The sequence below is a fragment of the Microtus pennsylvanicus genome, chromosome 8 (assembly GCF_037038515.1).
Source record: "Microtus pennsylvanicus isolate mMicPen1 chromosome 8, mMicPen1.hap1, whole genome shotgun sequence".
Classification (NCBI taxonomy): Eukaryota; Metazoa; Chordata; class Mammalia; order Rodentia; family Cricetidae; genus Microtus; species Microtus pennsylvanicus.
This window is the reverse complement of record NC_134586.1, coordinates 18,754,534-18,781,922: the sequence shown is the minus strand read 5'-3', so window position 1 is coordinate 18,781,922 and position 27,389 is coordinate 18,754,534. Positions and strand designations below refer to the sequence as shown.

The window sequence follows — 27,389 nt, the reverse complement described above, 5'->3', positions numbered from 1 at the left end:
ATGGCTCAGAGGCACAAGCAGCTCCACTATGCTACTGGTGCAATGTGTAAGGATCAGAGGCATGAGCGGCTCTGCCATGTTGGACCGGGTAGGGCAAGCAGGCAGTACCTATTTTTGACCTAGGAATGTCACAGCTTAGATTCTTAAGTGCTTAATGATTTAAAAGCTCAAAACAAAGTGTTCCTAGATAGTAAAAAGTTGCAGATTCACAATAGAACAAATTTCAGACATAGAAGACCACTAAATGGATCACACTGTTGGATGAGTATACGTAGGCTAGAGAGAGAATAAAGTTAATGCCCTTAAAATGGTGGTGGGGGGGATAAAGTCTTTAAAGAGACAGAGTACAGATAGTTAAGAGATTAAAAGAAATAAAGAAAAATAAGCCACGTAAAAATGAAAAATTCACAGAGAGTCTGGATTATGTACATTGTGTTTTCTTTAAAATTTTTGACTGTGAAGGAGCTAAGTACAGACAGACATTTTATTACATGGGCTGCCAAGCTAAACCAGAATGGATAAAAGGGTATTATGATTTCAAAATTTGGGTCTAAGGATATGATGATTTGGAGAGGGTCTTCTTTTGTTTTCATAGAGGACCAGACCCTGTGGATTGATTCTATCCCAATATGGTATGATAGACCATGACCTCCGGAAAAGTTGCTGTGAAAACCCTCAAAAAAGGTTGACTTCAGTCAACTGCCAACTGAGATGAACCTGGCACACAGGTTACACCCTAAAAGACCTGAATAACAGTGCCCTCATTCAGCAGGAAGCAGTTTGGAGAGAAAAAACTGTGCCCATGTTCCCAAATATTATTTTTAAATGCTCTTTTACATTTAAAGGGGATATGATATAGATATGAATAATTTGCATTGGTATAAATTTTGCTTTATTGCTATTAAGTTAAGGTCAATTTTGTTATATATATATATGTATTTCTGATATTGATTAAGGTATTGTGACTGTGTAGTTCATTTAAAAATGTAATGTATATAGGTTGTTAATGAATATTCATCTAGAATAGTCAAGTTTGTAGTCATGTTAGGTTCTATAGATGTGCATACATACAGTGCAGAAAGATAGGCATTCTTCATATCTTTCAAAGACTACAGAATATGGCATTTAATGTTTTAATAACTTAGGGCTTTTCATGACAATGAGACACGTCTGCTCCTGGCAGCAACAAGCTACTTCAAGAGGAAGATGGGCATCAAAGAGGCTCCTTAGAGAGTTTGATAGTCATTTGGGTAAGAAACTGCTCTTGCTTGGACTGATGCATAAACTGGACACAAAGAACCCACAGAGAGAAGATTGCTGAACTTGCCTATAGGTGAGATGGTCTTTGGGGTTCCTGACTCATGAAAGAGTCTGCAAGACACAGGACAAAGCAGATAGTGACTGAACTGTCTTTGAATTTTCCTGCTTCATGGAAATGTCTGCTGGGTACTATGGGCCTGTAGGCTGAAGATGGATGCCCCAATAGTACAAAAGAACTTTGGGTGACTGTCCAGACAGCGAGATGTCTCTGTCATTTCTAGAGTTTTCTTATTTCTTGTTTACTTAGGTAGTATTATATCCTTCTGGAGTCTTTGATGGAGTTGATGAATAGATAATTATAGTTTTCCTTAGTTATAATAAAAGATAAAATAGACATAAATATTGTAACTGTAATTCTTGCTTGTTAACTGTTTTGCTATATGTAATTTTACTATGTTAAAGTTAAAGCCTTTCTTTTTTGTTTAAACAGAAAAAGGTGAAATGAAGTGGGAGTAACTTCTTTCTAATCTGTTGCTTTCATTGGTTAATTAATAAAGAAACTGCTTGACCCTGATAGGACAGAAAATTAGGTAGGCAGAGTAGACAGAACAGAATGCTGGGAGAAAGAAGCTGAGTCAGCGAGTCGCCATAATTCTCCCACTCCAGACAGATGCAGGTTAAGATCTTCCCTGGTAAGCCACCTCGTGGGCTACACAGATTATTAGAAATGGGTTAGATCAATATGTAAGAGTTAGCCAATAAGAGGCTGTAACTAATGGGCCAGGCAGTGTTTAAAAGAATACAGTTTCCATGTAATTATTTTGGGTAAAGCTATCCAGGTGGCGCGTCACAGCCCACTGCTCTGGGAGCCCTCCTGGGTGGTGGGACATAGCCTACCGCTCATATTACAACAATTGCTCTCATTTAGTGCACAGTTTTCTTTTGTCGTAGTATTTAAGGTAGATAGGTATTAGGGATTATAATTCAATAGTCATCTATGTTTGTGATATCTATTGTTAGATAAATCAGGTTCTTTAGATACATAGACATTATATTCTATATAAATAGATAATCTTCAACCTCTTCAAAGAGCTGTAGAAAATGGCATTTAATCTAACTTAGAGTTCTGTGGTAGTGAGACACAATCGTTCCTGGTAAAATGTATCTATTCCCAAGACAGTGATGAGCACCAAAGACACTCCACTTGGAGCTTGTCTTCTTCTTGACAAAACCCGCATCTGGGCAAGGAACTGCCCATACCTCAACTACTGACAAAATACATAGTATCCAGAAATGAATAAGCAGAACTGTCAAATCTTGCCAAGACAGAGTAAGACGGTTTTGAAAATATTCTTGCCTTTAAAAATAATCTGTCAGTTATTCTAGGCCTTAACCAAAGATGGTTGCTTCAACAATGCAAGCATGACTTTGGGTGATTGCTCAGGCAGCCAGTTGTCTCTGTGATTTGTTACATGTTTTCAAAGTTGTTTGATTGCACTTCCTAATTACTCGGGTAACATTATTTCCCTTCTTGGATCTTCTACGGGGTTGAAGACTAGAAAACTGTAGTTACTTTCCTCTCATGATTTGGACAAGTTATTTATTATACAAGACTTAAGCTAGTTAGAATAGGATATTTGTTCTTATTGTATAAAATTTTGTAGTAGGTTTAGAACTCTCTTACTTAAACAAAAGGGGGAGGTACTGCGGGAGCTCCTTCCACTTCTTCAGCCAATAGCCTTTAAGATACCAGCCCACTTGGGCATGGTCTCTTTGGCTTGAAAAAACAGCAGTAGCCATGCTTTTCTCTCTTGCTTCAGACTCCACTTCCAACTAATAGATTCCTTTCCTGGTCGTGCAGAAGGTTATTGTCAAGGAAAGTGATCTGTAGGTTTTTTCTTTTAATAAATAACTGTTTTATTAATCATAATTACAAAATGGTGTGGGATTGTCTTGTGACTTACGACAATACCTGTTTACATGGGCACCACTTTCATGCATGGTGCCCAAGGAGGCCAGAAGAGAATGCCGGGTTCGTTTAAAGCAGAGTAAGGGGAGTGTGAGCTGCCATGTGGGTGCTGAGAGCTTATCCTGGATCTTTGTAACAACTGAGATATCTCTCCAGCCCACTCTATTATGAAATTTTTAGTACTCAGTAGATAACTGGGGATGACAGGTGGAATGCAATACAACAGGTCTCTAGAGTTTACTGAATCTGCTTGAGTTTCTGCATGTACTTAGTTATTCCCCATCCATCCCTATTCCCTGGTGATCATTTCTCTTTTCTTTGAAGTTTACATTTGACTACTGTGGGTGTTTCCCGTGTATGGAATCAGGCAATGTATGCTTCCTTGAGTCACTTATTTATTTTGGGTAAAGTCCTTCAGGTTCACATTAGGTTCCTGATCCACATATCCCTTTCTCTCTAAACTCTGTCTACAGTTTCACTCTAACAAATATACCTAACTCAGCTGTTAACAGGAATCTAGGCTTGTTGTTTATCTTGTAACTTTGTTATGAATAGTGTTTTAATGAAAAAGAAATGGTCATATCTCTGAAAGTTATGAAATTTAATCCTTTGTGTAAACATCTAAACGACAGATTGGTGGATCAAACTGCAGTCCCTCTTAATTTTTTTTGAGGAATTTCCATTGTTTCCCAGGGTCTTTAGAATAGTGTTCTTAGGCTCCATGCTCTCTCTCTTCTCTGATACTTGTGTTCCTTTTTATTGTTGTTGATAGGTAGGAAACGATTTCCCATGAGGCTCTGACTTATACTTTCTTCAGGATTGTGTGTTCAGTATTCCCTGTTTCAATCACTGATTGGTCATATGTGAATCTTTTTTTTTCTGTTGTGCTTATTAAAGTTATATGCCCTTATTCATTATTAAATTTTTACTTGTATTCTCTTTCTTTTCATGTATTCTGTGTGTTTTTCCCATCATGCATCATGATCCCATTCATTTCTCTGTCCTCTCAAATCTGTCCTTTGCCCTTGCAACACCCCCCACATAATATAAAAATAAATATTTTTTTAAAAAGAAATGAAATTAAATCCTTATCATGGAAGCTGCCGTGTGATACATGGAGTTAAACAATAAACCACTTTTTACATATATCTTTACTTGCAAGGGTTCATTGCAAAGAGTAACTGGTCTGGTATGAGGCCTCTATCATATGAGTAATGGGGACATCCCCACCTTGCTCCCAACATGGGGACTGGGTCACTCACAAGTCTGACAACAGGGCCGTCTCTGCTGAGCTGCCTTTGTGAGGAACAGGGCCCATTTTCCTGGGTGCTGCACATGGTAATCATTTGGGTCTGATCTCTCCTCTGTTGCAGGAGAGTAGGGGAAAGTGTTAAGGGGCATTTATCTTCCCCACTTACACTACAGTGTGACAGAAAAGAAGTGGGGATAGCTCTCCCACATTTAAAACTTTGGGGCTGGCTTAACCACACCTCTGACAAGAAGGCTGGCTATATTGTGACCAAGTCTACTATCTGTCCCAGCTTCCTTGCTCACTGTGTAGAGGCAGGTTTACCCACACCATCTCCAGTACAGTTGGATCTGTAGCTGCCCTGGCAAGGTAAAGGATCTTCTTACCTGGGAGTTGCAGTTGGTAGAGGTCTGAGATAATGAGATAGCTCTCCCATAAATCCTATATTTTAAAACAATTTAAATCAATGATGAACTATCATTTTATATTTTGGACATTTATGTAAGAGGGCAGGAGCCTCCACAGCTGTCAAAAAAATTATTTTTTTTTTGTTTTAGATTTGTGTTTCTTTGATTTGTCTTTGGTTTTCAAGACAGGGTTTCTCTGTGTTGCCCTGCTGCCCTCTTGTAAGACAAGGTGGCCTCAAATTCACAAAGATCTGCCTGCCTCTACTCCCAAGTTCTATGTTTAAAAGGTGTGCCACCAATGCCCATCACAAGGAAATTTCTAAACCATTAATAGCATGAAATGAACTACCCAGTCACCCTTCACAGAAGATGGCCAAGTCCAGGGCACACATAGTCCATGACACACACCTAGATGGAAATTCTGAACCTAATCCTGACAAAGAAATGTAAAGTTGGAATGAGACACATACTATGTCCCCAGCATCTTTGAAGGAGGTGTTTACAGCTGAGGGAGGGCAATTGTTTTGGTGGTGGGAAACCACTAGGTATGAACCAGGGGTGTGCACGCACTAGTCCTGTGGTGTTCTCTTCCCACCTTGAACAGATATCTCTGGGTGTCTTGGAACTTAGAAGTTAGTGTAAAGTGTCAAGGGTTCAAGTGCTCATAGCCACAGCAGCACTTGAAATAGAATTGAGTTTTGAATTCTGACGCCAGCCAATCACCACTAAGGGAGGCCACCTGTGTGTACCCCCTCCAACTGGGTGCTGATGTTCTGCTGTGAATGATGAGCCCCAGGACAGAGGAAAAGAGTATGGAGATTCCATGAATGGGTTGTTCAGCAGAACTTGTATGCCTAAGGAGTAGGGGGTGGTGGTGCATTTTTCAGAGTCGCCAGCAGGAGGCAAAAGGCTTTAGAAAGGACACTGAGGCTTAGGGGATCTGTTTCCCTGAAGTGAGGGAATCTAGTGTGAAGCTAGGATTATGTGAACCACTCCAAGAACTTGTTTTGCAAGAGGGTGGACAGGCCATTTTACATTCCAAATTCTGAGCTCCTCCCATCCTTGTGGGTCCTGTAATGTTACAGCATAGCTTACTCAACTAGACCTCTAACTCACATTGTTTCCTTCAGTTGAGATGTGCTACAGGAGGATTCACTGAAGAGGCAGAGAGAGGAGGATTTGAAGTTTGAGCCCAGCTTGGGATTTTTTTATTATTCCAAATATTTTCAGCATGAAAAGTCTGAATCCAAAGCATCCTTCCAAAAGCCATAAAGCTCCTCCTTGCACTCCAGCTGTGCTCAGCTACCTTTACCCTGCTCTAATCAGCTGCTCCAGTCACACAAGCTCCATTCTACAGCAGAGATGTCTTTGCCTATGTCCAGAGGGCACATCAGACACCCTCCCACATCCGTGACTGCAGGCCACATTCCTCTCCTATCAAACTAGGTTTCCACAGATCCGCCGGATCAGCCACCTGGCCCTCTGGTTCTTTGTCTTTTATTCTTCCTGGTGAGAAGCAGAGATCAAGCATCCCCCAGATCAGATGTGATCACTGCAAATACTCATGACTTATCCAGTCTTTGTTTTTACATCCAACTCAGGAAACAGTTTTTCAGGGATCAGCAATATGAATATGATCAACAGAAGTGTTGTTTCGCACTGGCAGCCCTTATGTTCTTCAGGGAAGAACAGGAAGGCCTTGAGCAGAATGGGGGATGGGTTAAGGAGATGATTCAGCCTTTAGAGGCCAGGCTCAAAACCAAAGAGTAAGAGCTTGGTTTTCTGCACCCACAGCTGTTGCTCCAGGTGCTATATTTCTCATTTCCTTTTGGGATCTTTACAAAACAAAACAAAAAAAACCCTTCTTTTTAATTTTAAATTTAAAAATCATCTTTTAAGCCTAACCTAATTCTACTGAGTTACCTTTAGAACATTAAATTCATTTCAATTAATTAACTTTAAAGTTCAGCTTGAAACAGAGAATATTCTTGCAAGTGACATATTTTGAATAATACATAGTGCTCCATTTCTGTGTGTCATCAGCATCATCCTGGTACTGGTACAGGTCCTTGGTGGTCTGTGCATCAGTTTTAGGCTTCAGAGCAGTGTGGGGCTACAGGAAATATTCAGCCAAAGGGAAGCATGCTTACCACAGGCTTTTTGCCCAATATCCTATATTGAGCCCAAACCACCTATCCCTCATCCTACATAGGACCCAAACCTATGGTCCAACATTCTACATAGGACCCAAACATTTATCTTTTTTGTTTGTTGTACATCATTTGGCATAAATTAAGACCTGGTTTCATCTTAATTATATCTGTTGCATTTTCCCAGCTCCATCATCTCTTCTGCCTCCTTCTGCTCCCCTCACACATGAACTTTTGTAAAGCTACCAGGGCACAGGCACTCCTAACACCTCTCATCTGTCCAAGGATTTGTGATGAGCTGTACCCACAAAGCAGCATGTCCTTAGGGATACCCTACAACATACTCCTGTAGAATTTTCCAGATTTACACTTAGGTAGGCAGAGAAGCCTTCCTGTCAGGACAGCTATTGAACTTGGACATGTGACAAGTCCTCATGTATCAGGGCTGATTTTTAAGCAGTAACTCTTAACTTGTCTTAGAGCTATCTAGCCTCCTGCCTACTTCCCTAAGGTCAAAAATGATACCTAGATCTAGGACCCCAGCTCTCTGTTCTTAGAGACAGGATAGAGTTGTCAGAGGTTCAGACAGATCTATAGTTTGTAGTCTTCATTAGCATGAATAGCATGTGGGCCACAAAACCTACTTGGTCATTCCTCTTTGAGGCTGATGATTGTGATCTATGCACACGACACTCACTGTGTCACTGTTCCTGGGGAGCAAACCTGCATGCTGCTGCCTTTTGACTGTTGTGAATCCTGTGATAATGGCCACGGTCCCTGACTTCTTACCTAGGATACACACACAGTGCCAGACTGCTGGATCTTTTAATGTTCTTTATCACTGACTCATTCGTTGCATTGATCATTGGCTGAGTGGATATTCAATAATCCATCTTTTTTTTTTTTTTTTTGCTTTTTTTAGTAGGAGCTCCACTGTATCCACGACAATAAAGACATTTTATCCCTGTGTATACCAGCTTCAAGTTCACCGACAGGCATGGCAAACACTCTCCTTTCTCCCTTTACCATCCAGACAATCCCTCTGAATACCTTTGTGTGTAACAGATCCAATTGAGTAAAAGTGCTCTTGAAAGTTAGGAGTGGTAGCTGAATGTGTTTGAGGCCAGCCTGGTCGATAGAATGAATTTCAGGACATTCAGACTCTAGAGAGAATTCCTGACTCAAACAAACAAGCAAACAACAGTGTGCTATACACAATTCTAATCAAGTTTAGTCCAGCCATCAGTGGTCAACCCAATGGTGAATAGGATGCAATGGGCCCTTGACCTCTCACAGGACCATTGTTGACAGAGAGAAGATTTTCCTTGATGAACAGAGTGGAGGTAAATAATTGGTCTGATTTCAAGTCATTCTCCAGAAAGGCAAGTGCCTTTTGGTGAGTCTCCAGTGTCTCATGAAATAATTTTTATATGAATTCTTCCTGGACTCATGAAGGGAACAGTGCTCAAGACTGTTTTTCTTTAAAGGTGAAATGTCCCCTACATTTCATGGTGCTGTCTGAGAGTTTTGAGACCTTTGGGCGTGATTTCTAGTGCTGATTGACACAGGTGGGGGCTTCCACCTTGGGCCCATCTCACTCCATTCCTGGCTATTGTCAGCTAATAAGCAGTTTCTGTACAGTCCTGTGGCAACAGGCTGCTACAGTGTTTCTTCTAAGGTTCCCATACCATAATGGACTGTATTCTTTCATCTGTGAGCCAGAATGAATTTACCCAAACATTGTATCTGTCAGTTGGATGGAAACAGAGAGAAAAAAATTAACAATAGATATTTTGACTTTACTGTGTCACTGATACTGAATCCCTCCTCTCAAATATGAGGTTCACTAACAAATGCTTTTTTATTTCTTTAATTTTCCTTGATTTAATCATAGTTACTAATGTTTGCATTTAAGTACTTTGACTTGTGTAGTTGTTATCTATGTCCATTCCAGGTTATGCTTACTTTTGACTAGAATAGACTAGGCCTGTCCAGACAGAAGAAGATGCCAGCAGGGCATAGGGCCTAAACTTCTGTGCTTGTTTTCAATGAAATTGAGCCCAAGGTTTCCTAATTACTTCTTCTGGGAACTTGGATATGATTTTTAAATACTTAAAGTGTGTTTGTTAATCAGTCCTTGATGAAGATAAGAGTGCTCTATGGAGTGTGTAGTGCTATCGCCAATAAGATGAACAGGCTTCTGGCTTAAGATGGGGTTGAACACCCTCTGGCAGGCCCAATCTTTCAAGTTACATTGTCTACTTTAGACAGTCACTATTAATATACAGCGTGAGTAAGGACCTGATAGGTCCCACCACTGGTGAGAATCACAGTGGGTGACAGAATACTCCATGCAAAGAGAGCTTGAGTGTGGAGTTTCATTAAGAAGAGGGTATTAGGAGTTTAGGGTGAAGGAGAAAAAGGATAGACATAGAGAGAGGGGAAGAGAAGAGAGAGAAGATGAAAGAGAGAGACAGAGACAGAGAGAGAGACAGAGAGACAGAGACAGAGAGAGAGACAGAGAGAGAGAGAGAAAGAGAGAGAGAGAGTTCAAGACCTGTTTTCCTTGGTGAGAAGAGAGAGGTCTAAATCAGCAGGATTTGCTTCTTAAGAGGACCTCTACAATTGAGTACCTATTAGGACCTTGTGCTGGCGAGAGTACAACCTGTGTACATCCTGTCAGATGACGGGGAAGGCCAGCATAATGCCTTAATTCTGGCAGTCACAGCCAATAAAAAGATGACCATGTATACAAAATGTATGTGGCATACTTCAGATATTCTAAACCTATTGCTTCTTTTAAGTAATTTAAGAAGGAAAAGAAAATATTCTATGTGTCCATTACATTTCTAACCTGCAATGGGCTCTTACTTTGAGTTTTACACAGGAAGCCCTTGTAATGGGGAATAAATCCTGTTCTGACCATCAGCGACATGATTGTTAAAGATGTGATATGAATTCAGGTGGTGAGACACATGTAGACCTGACCACAGGAACCCATAAGCTCATCTCTAACCAGATCCCTGGAAATCTCATCCATTTAGCTCGGTTCTACGAACTCCTAATTAATTAACTTTGTTTTTCTGAGATAGAACTTTCTCTGTAGCCTAATCTCATGAGAAACTCACCGCAATCCTCCTCCCTCAGTTTCACCAGTGCTGAGATTATGGGTGTAAACCATCATGCCTATTTAACCTTCAACTAATTAATTTTTTGAAAGAAAATATCATTATATTGCCCTTGCTGTGGCCTTACTAGCTCTCTGGCTGCATTGACCTCTTCAATGCTTGGATACTTTTCATCAGCTCATGAAGTTAATTCCATGTTTCCTCCTTTAACTCTAACATAGGTGGGATTGAACAGCCCAGAAAAGCCAACAATTTCTCCTGGCCTACCCTACCTCCATCAAAGACTCCTTCCATATCATGGAGGTTTTTTTCCCACATTTCCTTGGCTTTCCAAACCACAGAGTCTGCTTCTTCTCTTCTCCAGAGCCACATCCAGGGAAGTCAAGTTATAGGATGAAAAAAAAATCTCCTGTACTTTGTTCATATCTGAAACAAGGGGTGCTGGTGTTTATCCAAACGGTGAGAATAGGAGACCACCTCCACAATTTGAGCCAAATTTCAAGTAAGCTTGAATTTTATTGGGGTACAACTGTGGGCTGACAAGCCACTGCCTCCTAAGGTAAGTTAAAGAGAGAACAAACAGCCCAAATTCACCTATTTGCCCCTTTTAAGGAGTAAAATCACTAGTAGTTTTATAGAATTGAGACAAAGGGCCAAGAGACAATTTTAAAAAATATTTTAAAAAACTGTGTGATTCCTTCCCCCATGTGGTTAGGAGAGAAAAGGGGAGGTCAGGGAAACTCAGAGAGAAAGAAAGATATTCAGGATATTCTCAAAAGCAAATCAAGATCATGGGCTTGGGAAGGACAAGTACCAGGAAACGGAGCAACTCAATTCACACTGTAAAAAGAAACTTATTTTTAAAATACAGCATAATGAATCCTGCATTTAGAATGGAGTCAGGCAGATTCCTGACTTGAATAGAAATAACCTTCATAGGCTCATATATTTGAATATTTGATCTTTAGGGAGTGGAGCTACTTGCAAGGGATCAAGGAGTGCTACCTTGTTGGAGGAAGTATATCCCTGGGGGTGATCTTTGGGGTTTCAGAAGTCCAAGGCAGACCTAGTGGCTTCCTCTCACTCTCTTCTTCTCTCTCTTCATGCTGTCTGTAGATCTGGATTTAGAACTCTTCAGCTACACCATGTCCACATGCATACCTCCATATTCCCCACTATGAGGACAATGGACTAAAAATCTGAAATTGTAAGCAGAGTCCAGTGTAATGCTATCCTTTATTTATTTATTTTTTGTTTGTTTGTTTTGTTTTTCGAGACAGAGTTTCTCTGTGGCTTTGGAACCTGTCCTGGAACTAGCTCTGTAGACCAGGCTGGTCTTGAACTCACAGAGATCCGCCTGCCTCTGCCTCCCGAGTGCTGGGATTAAAGGTGTGGGCCACCATCACCCGGCTAATGCTATTCTTTTTAAGAGATCCCATGGTCAAAGTGTCTCTTTATGGCATTAGAATACTAAGACATAAGGATATTAAATCTGTGATAGCTCACTTCTCTGTGGCCACAATTCCTCCCCATTCCATTCCCTGCCTCTTTCCTGAGACCCTCAGAGACTGGCTGTAGGCTCATAACTGCAGTCCCCCCTATCTTGAGAAGGCAGAGGTTCAGGACTGGATAAGTGTGCTTTTCGTTGAGTGAACACTTATTCTTACCATCATGTTTCTTTCCTCCTTCTGACTTCAGGCTATCTTTTGGCTGTAAGAAAATATTTTACTCCCGCCTTCTGCTCTTCAATTGGACCTTAGGACCTCAGTCCAGTGCTCCAATGTGGGTCTCTGTTTCTATCTTCATCCATCGCCAGTGAAGGTTCTATGGTGATATGCAAGATAGTCATCAGTGTGGATATGGGAAAAGGCCAGTTCAGGCACCCTCTCCTATGCTGCCCAAGGAACAAGGTGGTGACATCTCCTTGGACACCTGGGAACCCCTCTATAATAAAGTCTCTTGCCAACCCTAAAATGGCTCCCTTAATTAAGATATCTACTTCCCTTGCTCCCATATCCACCCTTCCTCCATCTCAAGCATCCCATTTCCCCAAGCTCTCCCCAATCCTCCCCTTCTCCCTTCTCTCTCCCCATCTTCTTCTGCTTCCACCCCAGTCCCACCCCCGTGCTCCCAACTTTTGCCTGGCAATCTTGTCTACTTCCAATATCCAGAGGGATAACTATATGTTTTTCTTTGGGTTCACCTTCTTATTTAGCTTCTCTGGGATCACAAATGATAGGCTCAATGTCCTTTATTTATGGCTAGAATCCACTTGTGAGTGAGGACATACCATATTCATCTTTTGGGGTCTGGGCTATCTAAGTCAGGAAGGCAAGGGATTTGTCCACCACGGAGAGTCCAAGGCCAGCTGGACTGAGGCTGAACTAGCATGTGATCAATCCTGACTCTCTGAATGTGGCTCACAATGAGGGCTGACTGAGAAGCCAAGGACAATGACACTGGGTTTTGATTCTACTGCATGGACTAGCTTTCTGGGAGCCTAGTCTGTTTGGATGCTCTCCTGCCTAGACCTGGATGGAGGGGGGAGGACCTTGGACTTCCCACAGGGCAGGGAACCCTGACTGCTCTTAGGAGTGGAGAGGGAGGGGGAAGAGGAGTGGGGGGAGGAGGAGAAAAATGGGAGGAAGGGAGGAGGTTGAAATTTTTAATAAATAAATAAAAAGAAAGAAAATATTTTTCTATCACAGAAGGAGGTCATTAAACTTGGAAGCCCCTGCAGCTTTAGTCAAAGCTTATCTTCAAGTACTGACAGGGGAGTTGTAAAAGTGTAAGAGCATATCAAAGGCTTAGGAGAGGAAATGCTGGCACTTCGATCTTTTTTAAAATAAGACAATTACCAGGGAATAGAAAGTGGGATCCACAGCTGATTGAGGTAAGAGTTCATCCTCTATGATGTCTGGGTATGTACATTTTTTTAATAACTGCTTAAACGTAAAACAATCTAGGAACTGACCTCTGTACAACAGATTTGAGTGGCTCTGTCTGTTTCCTCAGGAAGGAGTGTTTCTGGAAAGGCTTCTCAGAAATGCAGATGTCACCTGGAGATTGTTACCAAGTGCAGACAGTCTGAATCTGCATGTCAACAAGGTTCCTGGGTAATGGTTGGGCCATAAATCTTCCCAATCCAGTGCAACACAGTCTCTGGCAAACTATGCTGAGGTTTTACATAGTGAGGAGCCTTATGGGGTGACAAAGTGGGAGGGAAAGAGATTTGAGTCTTGGTTCTTCTCCCAAAGTGTTTGTGATTTATATTTGACAACACATTTTAAGATGTGTGTACAGTTAAATGGAAGTGTAGTTTTTAGTGTCTGCTCCCTAACTCCAGAATTCAGATTTGCTTTGAAGCCCACAACATCATCAGTTAGTGTCTTCAGCCATATAGAGAACGAGGTGAAGAAAGACACCCCCTCATCACAGTTGACTGAATCCAGAGCAGGAATTAACACATGCAGCTGGTGAAGCTTCTACCTAACTTTAGGAAAATTATTATTTTTTTACTCTTTTTGCTGGGATTTTTGCATCTATAATAACCTCAGGCACAAGTATCTCTGACTCCAGAAGTTTGTCATTTTGCCCTTTAATTCGATGCCACTTTCCTCTCTGCCTCCCTGTCCAGGTCTGATCTGCCCTCACCTATATGATCTGGAATTTCAGGACTTACAGCAATCCTGATCTTTAAATATAGGACATAGACAAGAAATGCAGGTCCAATGTGGGTTTATTTGAGGCTAAACTGAGCTACATAGTGAAACCCTGATTCAATCAGTCAGACAATCAATCAACATTTCCCCACTGAATAACAGTGACTTTCATCCAAGTAATACTTTTCTTAAAGTAGTAGTGATGAATCTGAAATGTTTACTGTACTATAGTCCACTTAATTTCACTTCACATAGTCCTACTTTGTAATTCTGTTTCCTCCAGGAACAAAACGCTATGTGCTGAGAGGTGATGTGTTCAGAACTGTTAAGGAGTGGTTAATGAGTCACACAGACAGCTGGGTTGTGCTTGCAGAGTGCTTATTAGGAAACTCAGAATACAAAGCTTTGTCTCCCTCTCCAGGGTTTCAGGTTTCATCCCTCCTCCTTAGTTCAGGCAAGTTTCTTCCTCTCAGTTCAGAGATGCCTGCTGAAGAGGTTGAAGAGACTTCCATGGGCATGGTAAAGGCAGAAATGTCTGCCCCAGACCACATTCCAGAGGGAGACATGGGTATGTATTTGATAAAATTTGAAGCAAACTGAAAAGGCAGAGAGGAGCCTTCCCAGGGCTTGAGAGGAACTGAATCCCCAGTCTGTTAAGTTTGCCATGGTAGGACTTTGTAGAAGTGGAAGTGCTTGGAGGCCTCTAATACCTTACTTACTCTATCGAGTGTATAGTACTCAAATAGGCAAGACAAAAATGAATGATGAGTTAATTTTAAGAGCCTGAGGAATAGTTCTTGTTTGATTGTATTTTAGGTAATTGGACTTTTTGTTGTTGTTTGGTTTTTCATTAGTTATTTGTTTTGATCTTGGTTTTGGTGTGTTCGTGTGTGTGTGTGTGTTTGTGTGTGTGTGTGTGTGTGTGTTTGTAGTTTTCTTTTCCCATCTTGATCTCGTGAGTTACAGGAAAGTGCTGTATACCATACATTTTATTTCTCAGATGGAAGGAATTTCAAACACAATACCTTTCAATATTTTCAGCTAAGGAAGTTCCCTATGAAGCTAGAACCTGAGGTTTTCAGATCCAGAGTGATTCAAAGAAAACTCAGGGAGGAATAAGGTGCAGTGGTTGGTTGTGTGGCCACTTCTCCCCCTGGCAAATCATACACACACACACATATCCACAGCACTAAATCGTCTGGTATTTTCACTCTACAGAAAATTATGGAAATGAAGAATCTTGTGGGATTTCTGTTTTAGTCTTTAGGGAGAAAACTGTTTTCTCTGTTTGAAAACTATTGGCTTCATTTTTATTTCTACTTCTTTCTTCCCTTTTCCATCACTTTAATTTTTCTTTGTGTGTTTTAGTGAAAGAATATTGAATTTTCTGGAAAGCAACATTCGTACTTTCCATTGAAAGCAAGTTCATAAAACATAGATGTTTTTCAGCTAGGTCAAATAGTTCCATAACTGAAAATATTTCCATCCTCCTTACAGACCCCCCATCCCCAAACAAACACTCCACAGTTCATTTGAGACAAGGTAGCACAGCCTGTGGCTTTTTCTTACCATTTTTTCTATGTGCTTTGATATTTTCCATAACAACATTTTTGTTTTAATTAAAAAAAATCAAAACAGAAACAAAGCAAAACAAAAAGTAAAGAAAGAAAGCAGTGAGAGTTGTCAGTTAGAAAACAGCTTCTGGTGACTTTCAGCACACCAAAGCACATGCTGACCTCCAGGCTTACTCAGTGCCTGTGGCCCATCTCAGTTCTTTTCAATCTGCACCCTACCCTAAACTCCATATCTTGGGCTTCCCTCTCCCAGTCTTGGTGCCCTATAGTCCTGCCATGCTTTCTCTTACCCTCCTCTTTACTCCTTCTCTTGGTCTTCACTCTTATCTTCTTCTCCCCTGGTCTCTCCCCCTCCCTTGTCTTCATCTCTGCCCCCTCCCTTTCTCTTTGTCATCCACTTCCAGCTGCTGGCCATGTTAGTCCACTATATTCTCTCACAGCTCTGAACTTTTCCTGAAGCCTCTCACTGTACTCTTCTTTATGTCTACAATTTAAACCTTCCCCTTAACTATACCACTGCATAAAAGTTTATATGTTCATAAACTTTTAGAACATATGTAACTATGAAGTCTTCATCATAGTCACATTATAGACTCAGACCCCACTCTAGTACCCCAGTGCCCTTCTCTAGAAACTCTTTTCCTCTGTACACAGCCTATGGCATCTTTGCCTTTTCAGTGCTGAAACACTTGCTTTTCAAGAATGTCTTAAAGCTGGATCCCTGCTGAAATCATGCATTTGAGATTAATCCACAGTACATTCCAGTCATATGTCAACTGTGAACACAGTAGCTATAGTAGAAGAGGTTTGATAACATGATTGATTGAGGTGTGAGATGTAAATTCAGAGTTTGTATTTCAAACCTGAACACAAAAAATATTTTCAAACAGGTCAGGGAAACCTTTCAGGAAACTAGCGGGTAAGAGAATGAGCAAAAAGAGAGCAGGTAATTGAAATTTATCAGCAGAAAACTAGTGACCTGTCATCAGATTCTCCAAGTAAACTGCACATGGACTGGGTGAGATTTTATTGCTGTTTGGGATTTGGTGGTGATGGTAGTCGTGGTGACTTCACACATGAGTTTTAACTCACATCTAAAGTCAATAAAACAGTTACCTGTATTTGGTTATCTCCTGCTTTTGTGCATGTTCCAGGGACTAAATCCAGGATATCAGGCTTGAATATAATACACTTTTTTTTCCACTAAGCCACCTTGCTAGCCATGAATGACTACTTTTGTTGCCAACTACTTAAGGGTTACTAAAGTGGGCATCAAATTTTTGCTTAAGGATCTCTGGGAAGAGAAAGCTGAAAAACATTTAGCAAGCACAAGAAGAAATGGGCAAATGCAAGCCCGAGGTCCAGTTTTTCTTTTCAGTCACTTCCCCAGGTTTGAGTAATATTGTTTCACTTTGTCACAAGCTCAGGGATATTTGAGTTGTTGCAAACACAGACTACATTCATAAAGCTGCTAGAATGCAGACAGGCTTCTTTATGTAAACAAAGGCATTTCCCTTAGATCTAGGTTATGAGAGAAACGTATTCAAATTTTAGCAAACCACTAAACTATGTTTCTCCCAAACATTGGTAATATTGACCATTTTAAAAAGATGTATTTACTGCAGCTTCTCACTTTTGGTATATTTTTGTTTTTAGAAATCAATGTGGGTTTTATTAAATGTGTATGTCTATGAACTGTAAACTAGGTAAGGTGGACAGTTTTTTAGGTAGAGAATGGAAGGTATCTCTTCTATATATGATGCTAAGACAGTTTCTTCCATACCTCATTTATTGAACAATAAATCATGCAAAAGGGAAAACGATGTAAATATGAAGTCTGTTGTATGCTATGAATTTGTTTTATTACCATTGGTTAATAAACAATCTGCTTTGACCTATGGCAGTATAGAATATAGCAAATCAGGAAATCCAAGCAGAGATAGAGGAGGAAAAAAGGTGGAGTCAGCCAAGTGCCATGTAGCTGCCAATATAGAAAGATACAAGAAACTTACTGGTAGGCCACAGCCTCATAGTGGTACAGAAATAAAAAAGGGTTAATTTAAGGTATAAGAGCTAACTAGGAAAATGCTTGAGTCATTGACCAAACAGTGTCGTAATTGATATAGTTTCTGTGTGATTATTAGAGTATGGACAGCCGGGAAACAAAAAAGCAGTCTCAGTTTGCAAGTTTCATGGGTAAAGAAAGGATGATATTTCCTCTGCATATGATGCTAAGACAGCTGTTTCCCATGATGATGACTCATACCTCATTCATTGTATAATAAATGACTAAAAATGGACAAAAGACACAAACAGGAAGACTAGAACTTTAAATCTATTTGAAGAAGAAACTTGTCAGTGCACTTGTCTCAGACAGAGATTTCTTAACCCACACATAGAAAAATAAAATAGATTTAGTATTTCTGATCCCTGACAAAAGAATCAAAAGGTAAACATGTACTGACAAGAATTTTATATTTTCTTGTTAATGTTTATTTTTTTCATTCTCTCAAAAGAAATTGTACCTACAATATGTTGAGATCTTTAGGAACCCAATGAAAGGAAACAGAGAATTGACTCAGAGTTTAAAAGCCCTTGTTGCTCTGCCAACAACTGAATATGACCATGTTCTACTACATGTACAGTTTTGTGTTTGGCAGTACTCTGAGAGCTGTAGTACTTATATTTGTTTACATTTGACAATTGCTAGTGTATAAAAATGCAAATTATTTTAAGCATTGATATTGTGTCCTGCCTCATTGTAAACTCATTCATTCTTTTTAGGGCTCTTCCAAAAGACTCTTTAGAACTTTGTATGTAGATCCATCCATGTTGTCTGAATAGCAACACTTGCATCTCTCTTTGTGGAGCATGACACTTATTTCACTTTCTCATCCTTATGTCCTGCATAGTAACCCAAGAGTCATGCTAGAATGGTGAGCAGACATCCTTGCCTTTCTCTGGGTGACTGGGGGAGAGCATTCATGCTGACTTTAGTTATAGTTGTGTTTTCATTTATTCTGGATAGCTCCTGTTAGGTTCAAAAAATTCATTTAATTACTAATATGTTGAAAGTTCTTACTATGGATTTACAGTAACTTGTGTGTGTACTTTGCTGAAATGATCTTTTTTTATTTTCTTATTCTGCTTATATGTCAAACTGCATTTAGTTAGTTCATTATAGAGAAATAGAAGATACAGCGATAGAAAGATTGATAGATAGATAGACTGATAGATAGACTGATAGATTGATAGATAGATAGATAGATAGATAGATAGATAGATAGATAGACAGATGATGGATGGATGAATAGATAAATAAAGAGATAGATAGAAAGATAGATAGATAAATTATAGACAGACAGAAAGACAGATATATAGAATGAGGTCTATTTTAGTCCATCTAAGCTTCAAACTCAATATTTAGCCGAGAATTATGTCAAACTCCTGACTCTCCTGCCTCCACCTCCTAAGTGCCCGAAGAACACTCCTTTGTCACCCCAGCTTACACACTGATTTTCTTTCATTAATATTATTATTACAGACCCATCCGTCCTAACCTGTTCTCTTCTTATAGCACTAAAAGTTTTTTTTGTTGTTATTTTCTATTTACCATTATCTTCACTGTTTCTGTTTATTCCTCTTTCATTTGTGCCTAATTCAATAACTATTGACTGAGATTTCTGTCCTGCCCAGTTTTGCAGCCATTTAGTACCAAAGAAAACACAGAGATCTACATTAGCCATGAACTTGTTGGCCTATTATCTCAGGCTTTTTATTAACTCTTATAACTTATAGTAGCCCATAAGTCTTGTCTTTGTAAGCCACATGGCTTTTTACCTTTATCAGTAAGGCATTCTCATCTTGCTTCCTCTGTGGCTAGATCATGACTACAGACTGAGCTTTCCTCTTACCAGAATTCTCCCTTTTTGCTGCCTAACCTCTATTTTCTTCCTGGTCTCCCTGCCACTACTTCCTGCCTGGTCACCCCACATATACTTCCTGCATGGCTACTGGCAATCAGTATTTCATTAAAATACAAGTGACAAATCTTTACAAAGTATGAGACCAGCCAGACGATGGTGGCGCACGCCTTTAATCCCAGCACTCGGGAGGCAGAGGCAGGTGGATCTCTGTGAGTTTGAGACCAGCCTGGTCTACAGAGCTAGTTCCAGGACAGGCTCCAAAGCCACAGAGAAACCCTGTCTCGAAAAACAAAAACAAAAAAAAAATAAAAACAAACAAACAAAAGAAACAAAGTATGAGACCATTTTCCTAGAGAAAATAACTAGATAATTGTGGCAAAAAAAGTGTTTCTCTTTTCTCTAGTGTTTTGCAAGCCAAGGACATCATTTATGGACCAGGAACTTTTGTGAAGGGCATTTGCTCAAGTGGAGCAGAAGTGAAATTTACAGTTAATTCTGGGTATTTTTTTCCTGAAAGTTTCCTGAGGTTGATATTCTGATATTTATATTTTCAGGTAAAAGGCATCAAGGAAAATGTCTCAGAATCATCTCAACTGAGCCTCCTGTTAAGCTTTATTGTTGCTATGTAGTGATCATGGTTCTCACTGTAGCTGTAATTGCACTTTCTGTTGCTTTGTCAGGTATGTGACTCGTTGTCTAAATTCTGCAACATTCTATACATTGATGTGGAGACCCAAAAAGGTGAACCTATTTCTACACTGACTGAAGGTCAGAGAGTTTCACCTTGTTGATAGTTGTTAACAAAGAGTGTGACTACACACCCTGAACTAGGGTGTGGCTTCTTGGCCTTTCTGACCTTAAGATATACTATACAAGTAGGTACACCCCCCCCCCCCGGACTAGTGTCAGGAAATTCAAACATACTTTGGCTCTTTCTTCTGAAATAGGAGGTTTGGCCTTGGGAGTTGCTGCCTTCAAGATACTTGGTCTAGGGTGGTTTCACTGCATAGACCACAAAATGCTTATTGGAGTAATGGCTTGATGACTCAAAGTATTGAAGTAAATAACTGTTCTAGTTGTCCTTTTGACCATGTTAAAGAAGTCTTTTGTCTTCTTAGTATTGAGATATAAAAATATATAGAATATTGAACGTGGATGATTTCAGTATTCACTTGAACATCCCACCAGTACTATCCTATGTTTTCTGTTTTATTATTTTCACTCATGTCTTTGTACCCTTTATCAACTTTTCTAATCCCCATGTCCCTAACCTTGTAAGTGGTATTATTGTCAAAGCTGGTCTCTGATACACTCACATTTCAGTCACTCTTACTGATCCCTGTGAGCCAAGCATTGTGGGAAAGGCTCTAGAGGTAACATACAGGAAATTCCTCTTCTCTGGAAATTTAGGGTGTAGCAGAAAGATGCAGTGAAAAAACAGCACAGGCTGTGGTGTGCACAGGAGGCGAGGAAGAGGACATTCAGCAACCTTTAAACAGGAGCAGCAGAACTATTCAATTCAGTGAGCAAGTAAGCTCAAGGAAGAAAGCTCAAGAGGGCTGATGCACCTGAGAGATGTGAGGAAGTGAAGAGTGTTTGGTTGGAAGAATGTACAGAACCCCACACCACATGACTCTTGATTTCAGTTAATGTCTTCAACCACGGTTTGAAAATATTAAACAGACAGTTCTAGAAGTATGCTTTTCATAAGCTTTTTTTAGGTGTGGACTGTTCAGAATTATCTGATAAAATTTTGTACAGCTTTTTGTCATAGCTCAAATAAATGTTTTATGATATTGTTTCATAAAATCAACGTTATCCAAGTCAGTGAATAATAAGCAGGCCTAAACATCTACAAACAACTTCCAAAAAATCTTACTCAGTATAACATAAAGTATTACACAGATGTGAAAAGAGTCAAATCAAAAGAAGTTACAGTCATCCTCACTGTCTGTTACATTTGTCCCTTTCACTGAAGCCTCGGTGTATGTGGTATGAGAACTGGGGACAAAGACAGAAAATTTCCTTCTACTAAAAATTAGTAGGGGAGCCATTTCTGATATTTAATTTCTCTTATGAAATCACTTATTTCTAGGATTTAGAAGACCATTAGAAGAACAGTGCCTTCCCTCTACTCATTTAAAGGATGAAAAAGATGAAGGTATGAAAAAAAATGTTATTCTTCTAAGCTGTTCTCTGAAATTCAGAGCTTCTTATACACATACACACTCATGCACATACACAATCAATCTATTGTGATAGACTTACAAATAAACACATCATACAGCTACATTATCATAGCCACTCCAAGACCTGTCAAGTCCCGAACCCTATGTATCTCACTGAACTCCCACACATAATAGCAATTCTGATGCTATGGAGCTTTGGTTATTGTTTTAGACTTTCACTGTCAATCACATTTTTATTCACTTATTCACACACACACACAAAAACATGGTAGAGTTGAAATTACAAAAACAATTCTCTTTATAACCCTTTCTTACAACTACAAGCCACTTACTGCCTCCTGTCATTCGTTGTCACTTTACACTACTCTTCCTTGTTCCCCTTACAATGTAGTAAAAATACGCACACTCACAGATATTTACACTGTACATCACAGGACAGGACTCCTTGTAATAGAGTACATGGGTTTCTTTATTTTTAAGTTTGGGTGACCGCACTTGATATCAAACATTTGGAATACACTCACTTTCCCTAAATTTCATTCTTCTTTATGAATGAGTAACATTATGTTTTGTATGTGTAACACATTTAATGATCTTTCCGGCTGATAGCTATTCAGGTCATGTTTATATCATATCTATTGTACATAATGACACAGTAAATATGGATGTACAAATATCTCTGTAGTAGGATGTCAGATTGTCTCTATATATGCCCAGGAATGGCAAAGCTGTGACACATAATATGTTTACTTCAAATTTCTTTGAGGAACCTTCAGCTGACTATCAATTTATACTCCCACCATCAGAGAATTACTATACATATTTCTGCACACTTTTCTAACATCAATTGTCAGATTTTTTTAAGATAGCCATTCTGTGTTGCTCTAACAAAAACCAGCATGTGCGCGTACACACACACACACACACACACACACACACACACACACACACACTCATACACACACACAATGCTAGTGAGGAAGAATTATAGGGAACTTGATATAAAAGATCTATTTTGATATGCCCATGTTCTACACACTGTCATTTCTTCTATAGTAAAATTCAGGCAAGGTGAGAAAACCTTTTTTTGAAGAGAAAAGAGGAAGTGAAGTATTATCGGAAAGGAAGATATAGGGTCCAGGAGTAAAGAATAGTCTTTTTAAGGGAATGAGAACCACTGAAGAAGGCCCAGACTCAAACAGTAGGCAAAGACAAACAGCACTTATTCCAGGATGCAGGATCTACTACATGTACAAAATGGTAACCTGCAAACAAAGACCCACAGGTCCATTTTAGCATAGCTAGGTAAATTCTAGGAAAAAAGCTGTATCATTTCTCATGTTTCATTAAGAGATTTTTTTGACTATTGTTTTTCAGATTTGGGCATACTTGGGCAAGTCCAGGCTTGTTTGAGGGGTTACAGGAATTGTCCTTCTTTAGTCATTGCTTTGAGGTACTGTGGGGTTGATTGAGGCCATGGACATGTTCTGTGCTCTCTCTCTTGTCCTTGTGTTCAGGATGTTGTTTATCAATAGCCCATTTTGTAAGATACTGCATCTTAACTTTTAAAATGAAAGAAGTTTAAACTTCTCAGTTCTAAGGAGCTGATGGCCTAGAAATGATTTACTTGTATGGCACTGTGTCTTTAGTTCCAGCACATGGGAGGCACAGACAGCAGGATAAATACAAGCTTCAGACAAGTGTAGTCTACACAGTGAGATCCAGGAAAGGGGATGTAACAAGACTCTTTCTTAAAATTCTTTCTTAAATTCTTCTTTATATTTATAAAGAAAGAAAATAAAGCATTTCTTCATAGCCCACTGGAAGACCTTGGATTTGGGACCATCATGCTTGAACGGGTCCTCTAGTGATAAACTGGAGCACAGTATAAACACATAAACCCCAAATGAGATTTGCATGGCTAGCAAAAGAGATGTACCATGAAAATGTTTCTTTGCTTTATTTCATTGCACTGTCTGCATTTTAGTGAGAAAGGAAAAACAAGTCGTGTTGACCCCTGGATCTTGTTATGCGAACTGCCCAAATGGCTGGATTGGATTTGGAAACAAATGTTTTTATTTTTCTGATGAACAAAGAAACTGGACAGTCAGCCAAGCCTACTGTAGGGCACAGGCAGCCGAACTAGCTCGATTTGACAGCCTGGAGGAGCTGGTAAGAATGATCAAGAATTGGTTTGTTGTTTGTTCTGTTGAATGTGTATTATCTCTAAAGTTGTTGCTTCTGACTGGAGCCCTGAGCTCTCCCAAAGACATGTTCTCATGTAGTTCTGGCAGTCAATGCACATGGCCGGACAATCCACTTAGATACAAGATAATCATGGACGTCTTTATCCAAGTTGGCAGGTATTACATAGTGAATGTAGTAATTGTTAATAATGGAAAGAATAGGTTTAATGAGGGGTGTTTTTAGCCATGTAAAAATTGAGGAGCCAACAATATACTTTGGATTATTAATATAATTTCATAGAGTGAAAACAGAGTGTTATGATGTTCCAAAGATGATTACCATCAAATACAACCTGCTGCATTTCAGAAAGGAGGCTGTAGGGCAGAGAGACGGAAGGATCATTTGAAACAGAGGGACACTTGATTTTACTTTTAATGTTTTATGACAGAATTTCCTGAAGAGATGTGCATCCTACCCTCCCCACTGGATTGGCTTGTATAGAGAGTCATTGCAACACCCTTGGAAGTGGACAGACAACACTGAATATAATAATTTGTACGTTTTCAGATTATTTTTTCCTACTGCTTTCCTGTGTTGTGATGTGTGAATTGTGGCTATGAGAAATAAAAGTCAATGTCATGTTCTGCCAATTGTTCTGGAAAGCAAGAAACATAAGCCTGTGGTCTTGAGGTTGGCTCTGAGGCGGGGTATGTGGTTAAATGCAAGAGCCAATCCCTAGCAAGCTCCACAGTCTTACATATTTACATCATTGGATGCTCAATACTTTGAATTATACTTATTGTTTTTAAGAAATTGATTGACAGATAGCAGGACAAGAAGAGTTTGAACAAAACAGAGTGACACAAAGAGAATGATGGGAGGAGGAATGCCAGAGTTAGGGGAGTCTCCAAAGATGCCAGCCCCTAGCAAGCAGGATGTGTAAAAAATGAGGTAGCAAGCTATGAGATTTTGACAAACCATAAATAAAAATATGGGTTAATTTAAGTGTAAGAGTTATCCCATAGTAAGCCTGAGCATTTATAAATAATTTAAAGTCTCTGTGTGGTAATTTATAAGCAGTCGCTGGAACAGGGAGTGGAAGGTAAAGGCAGGAAACCTTCCAACTACTTGCTCTCCTATTTATTAGCCATCATCTTCAAAGCATTTACCTTGTGTGATTTGACTCAAAATCTTTAACATTTTGATGGCATCTGGGGATAAGCTTTTCTGCTCCATCATCAATGTAAAACACTTTCTCCTGAGAAATGACCTTGTGGCATGTCTACAGAACTGCAGATGGGCTACGAGGGTTCTAAAATTTCAGAAAGCCATTGCAGAATGGCTGGGGCAAGACTTGCCAGGCAACTGTTTACACAGTTGTACCTGTTCTCACATACAGAGACTCCTGGCACATTAGGAACCTCCTAGAAAGTCTGCACTAAGACAGCTCTTAGTCATGAGCATTGATAGCCATTTTGAATGGAGCCACTTTACTGAAATGACAAAACATATGCCCAGTCATTTCCATCATTAAATCCCTGTTAGCAATTTACTATGAAGGGAGATTTCAGCATTAGTATACATTTGTAAAATACTTCAAGGTAGAATTTAACATCACCCTCAGTGAGGCAAGTCAGGGTAGTGGCAATTCCTTTTAACATGGCAGCAAGCACCTATCAAATGCCTTAGATACACATTTCAAGGTTGAATATGGATCAATAATAAAGATGTAGTGTTCAAGTTGAACCATGGGATATAAAAGACACTAGATGAAAACCAGTGTTGTTGATTCCTCATGGATTCTGCCTTTCTTTGATTCATTCTGGAAATAAGCAATGGAGGTGGGTAAAATTTCATTGCAAGAGTGTTGGCCTCTGTAGAAATTTAGTTTTTTTTTGTTTGTTTGTTTTAGGGAACCTGTTTTAGGAGGTGGCCCTATAGGTACACTGTATTACTATATAATTGCCAATGACTTCGGCTACTCAAGAAGATATTGGATTTGTAACAAGTTCAACAACCGTACTTTACACTACTCAATGTCCATTGTTCTTTAAGGTAGGGAAAGTGTCAAAGCATTTGTTGGAAATCTATTACATGTTACCCATGGTGAGTCCTCATTTTTGAACTGCTAATACCAGTATACAAAATCAATTTGTATTGTGTGATAACATTAAGGATAAAAACTATCTTAGAGTACAACCCTTAGAGGTGTTTGGGAGACCATAGATGATTTTAAGTTAAATAGGTGTTCAGGTAGAAGTTGGTACACGTATCTGAAAGCTAAAGTACAAAAACAATATTAGTGACCTCTACTTTATGTCCACTTATAAACATTTGTCATTACTTCCTCTTTTGAAGGCCTGGCACTTTAAGAATTGATGGGCGAGTGAAACCATGTAAATATTTCAATAATCCCAGGAAAGATAATTTGTTATTCCTTTGAATATTTTCTGGAACATTCAACATATTTTACAAAATTGAATGACAAACATAAAGGGAAATCTAGATGGGATTAAAATCAATACCATACAAACTATAATTTAGTTCAAAATGTTTTTGGAATATTCTCAGTACAATTTTTTAATTACAAGTGATCAATAACAATTACAAGTAATGCCATTTTACTTTATCTATTTAATTTTTAAAAATTCCACATTTAAGAGTGCCATTTTAATGTATTTTATTTGATACTGAAGCACCATAAACATTTGACTTCTAATGTTAACATATTATTGAGTTCTAAGTACAAAATACTTAAGTTTTTGTTTGATCTTTCACTGCACTGCACTGATAAGTCCCCACAAGAACAAGATTATGGGTCACAAACATCTGTTTAGTTAAAATTGTCTTTTGATTTGTGCCTTTAATCCCAATGCCTAGGAGGCAGAGGTAGACAGATTCTTCTGAGTTCAAGGTTTGATGGCACACACCTTTTTTCTCAGCACTTGGGAGGCTTAGGCAGGTGGATCTCTGTAAGTTCAAGGACAGTCCAGTTTACAGACTGAGTTCCAGGACAAAGATACACAGAAACCATGTCTCAAAACTCCAAAAATTAAAAATAAAAGAAATAGAGTTTAAAATAAAGCCGCATAAAGATGGAAAAAACACAGAGAATCTGCATACTGTACGTTATTATACTCTCTTTAAATTGTTTGAATGTTGAGGAAGGAGCAACACTTGCTAAAATACATTTGTTTGCAAATGCTGCTGAACTAATCCAAGATATGTATTTTGAAAATACCTTTACTACAAAACTGAAGTCAAAAGGTGTGTTACTTTGGAGAAGAGGATTTGATTTTGTTTCCACAGGAAATGAGAGGCCATGGATTCATTCTGAGTTAAGAAAAATCATGTTTGATGAAAGAAGACCACCTGAGAAATCTCCAGTAGGAACAGGTGGCCCAGATGTCAGAGTTCTACAACCAGAACAGATTCAAGACTGCTGCCTAAGATGATCAAGACTCACAGGATATTCCAGTCAGGACTTGGTCATAACTCTAAATTTTCTTTAGGTCCCCATAAGATTATCAGTGCCCCAAACCAGCCAGAAGTAGCCTGGAAAACTACGCCCACATTCCCAAAAAATCGACTATGGATGTTCTTGTTTTCTTAAAAAATAAAAGAAGGGAAAATGGTGTGAGACAATTCTATATTCTATCAATTATATTTTAAATAAATGCTGATTGGC

At 39.3% G+C, this 27,389-nt stretch overlaps 1 protein-coding gene across 1 annotated transcript; it reads left to right on the top strand.

Annotated features, from left to right (window-relative positions):
• LOC142855693 (C-type lectin domain family 2 member E-like) lies at positions 1-27,389 on the top strand. The gene is made up of 7 exons (XM_075982140.1): positions 1-88; positions 14,109-14,393; positions 19,880-20,005; positions 21,421-21,486; positions 23,502-23,686; positions 24,150-24,256; positions 25,614-27,389. The coding sequence occupies exons 1-7, from the start codon at positions 1-3 to the stop codon at positions 25,753-25,755; spliced, it is 999 nt and encodes a 332-aa protein (XP_075838255.1). The 3' UTR covers positions 25,756-27,389.

Excerpts from the sequence above, each read along its gene's own strand:
- LOC142855693 (XM_075982140.1), top strand. The coding sequence starts at position 1 with ATGGCTCAGAGGCACAAGCAGCTCCACTATGCTACTGGTGCAATGTGT. Across the intron at positions 89-14,108 it reads GCTCTGCCATGTTGGACCGG|GAACAAAACGCTATGTGCTG; the intron begins GTAGGGCAAGCA and ends TGTTTCCTCCAG. Across the intron at positions 20,006-21,420 it reads ACTTTCTGTTGCTTTGTCAG|GATTTAGAAGACCATTAGAA; the intron begins GTATGTGACTCG and ends ACTTATTTCTAG.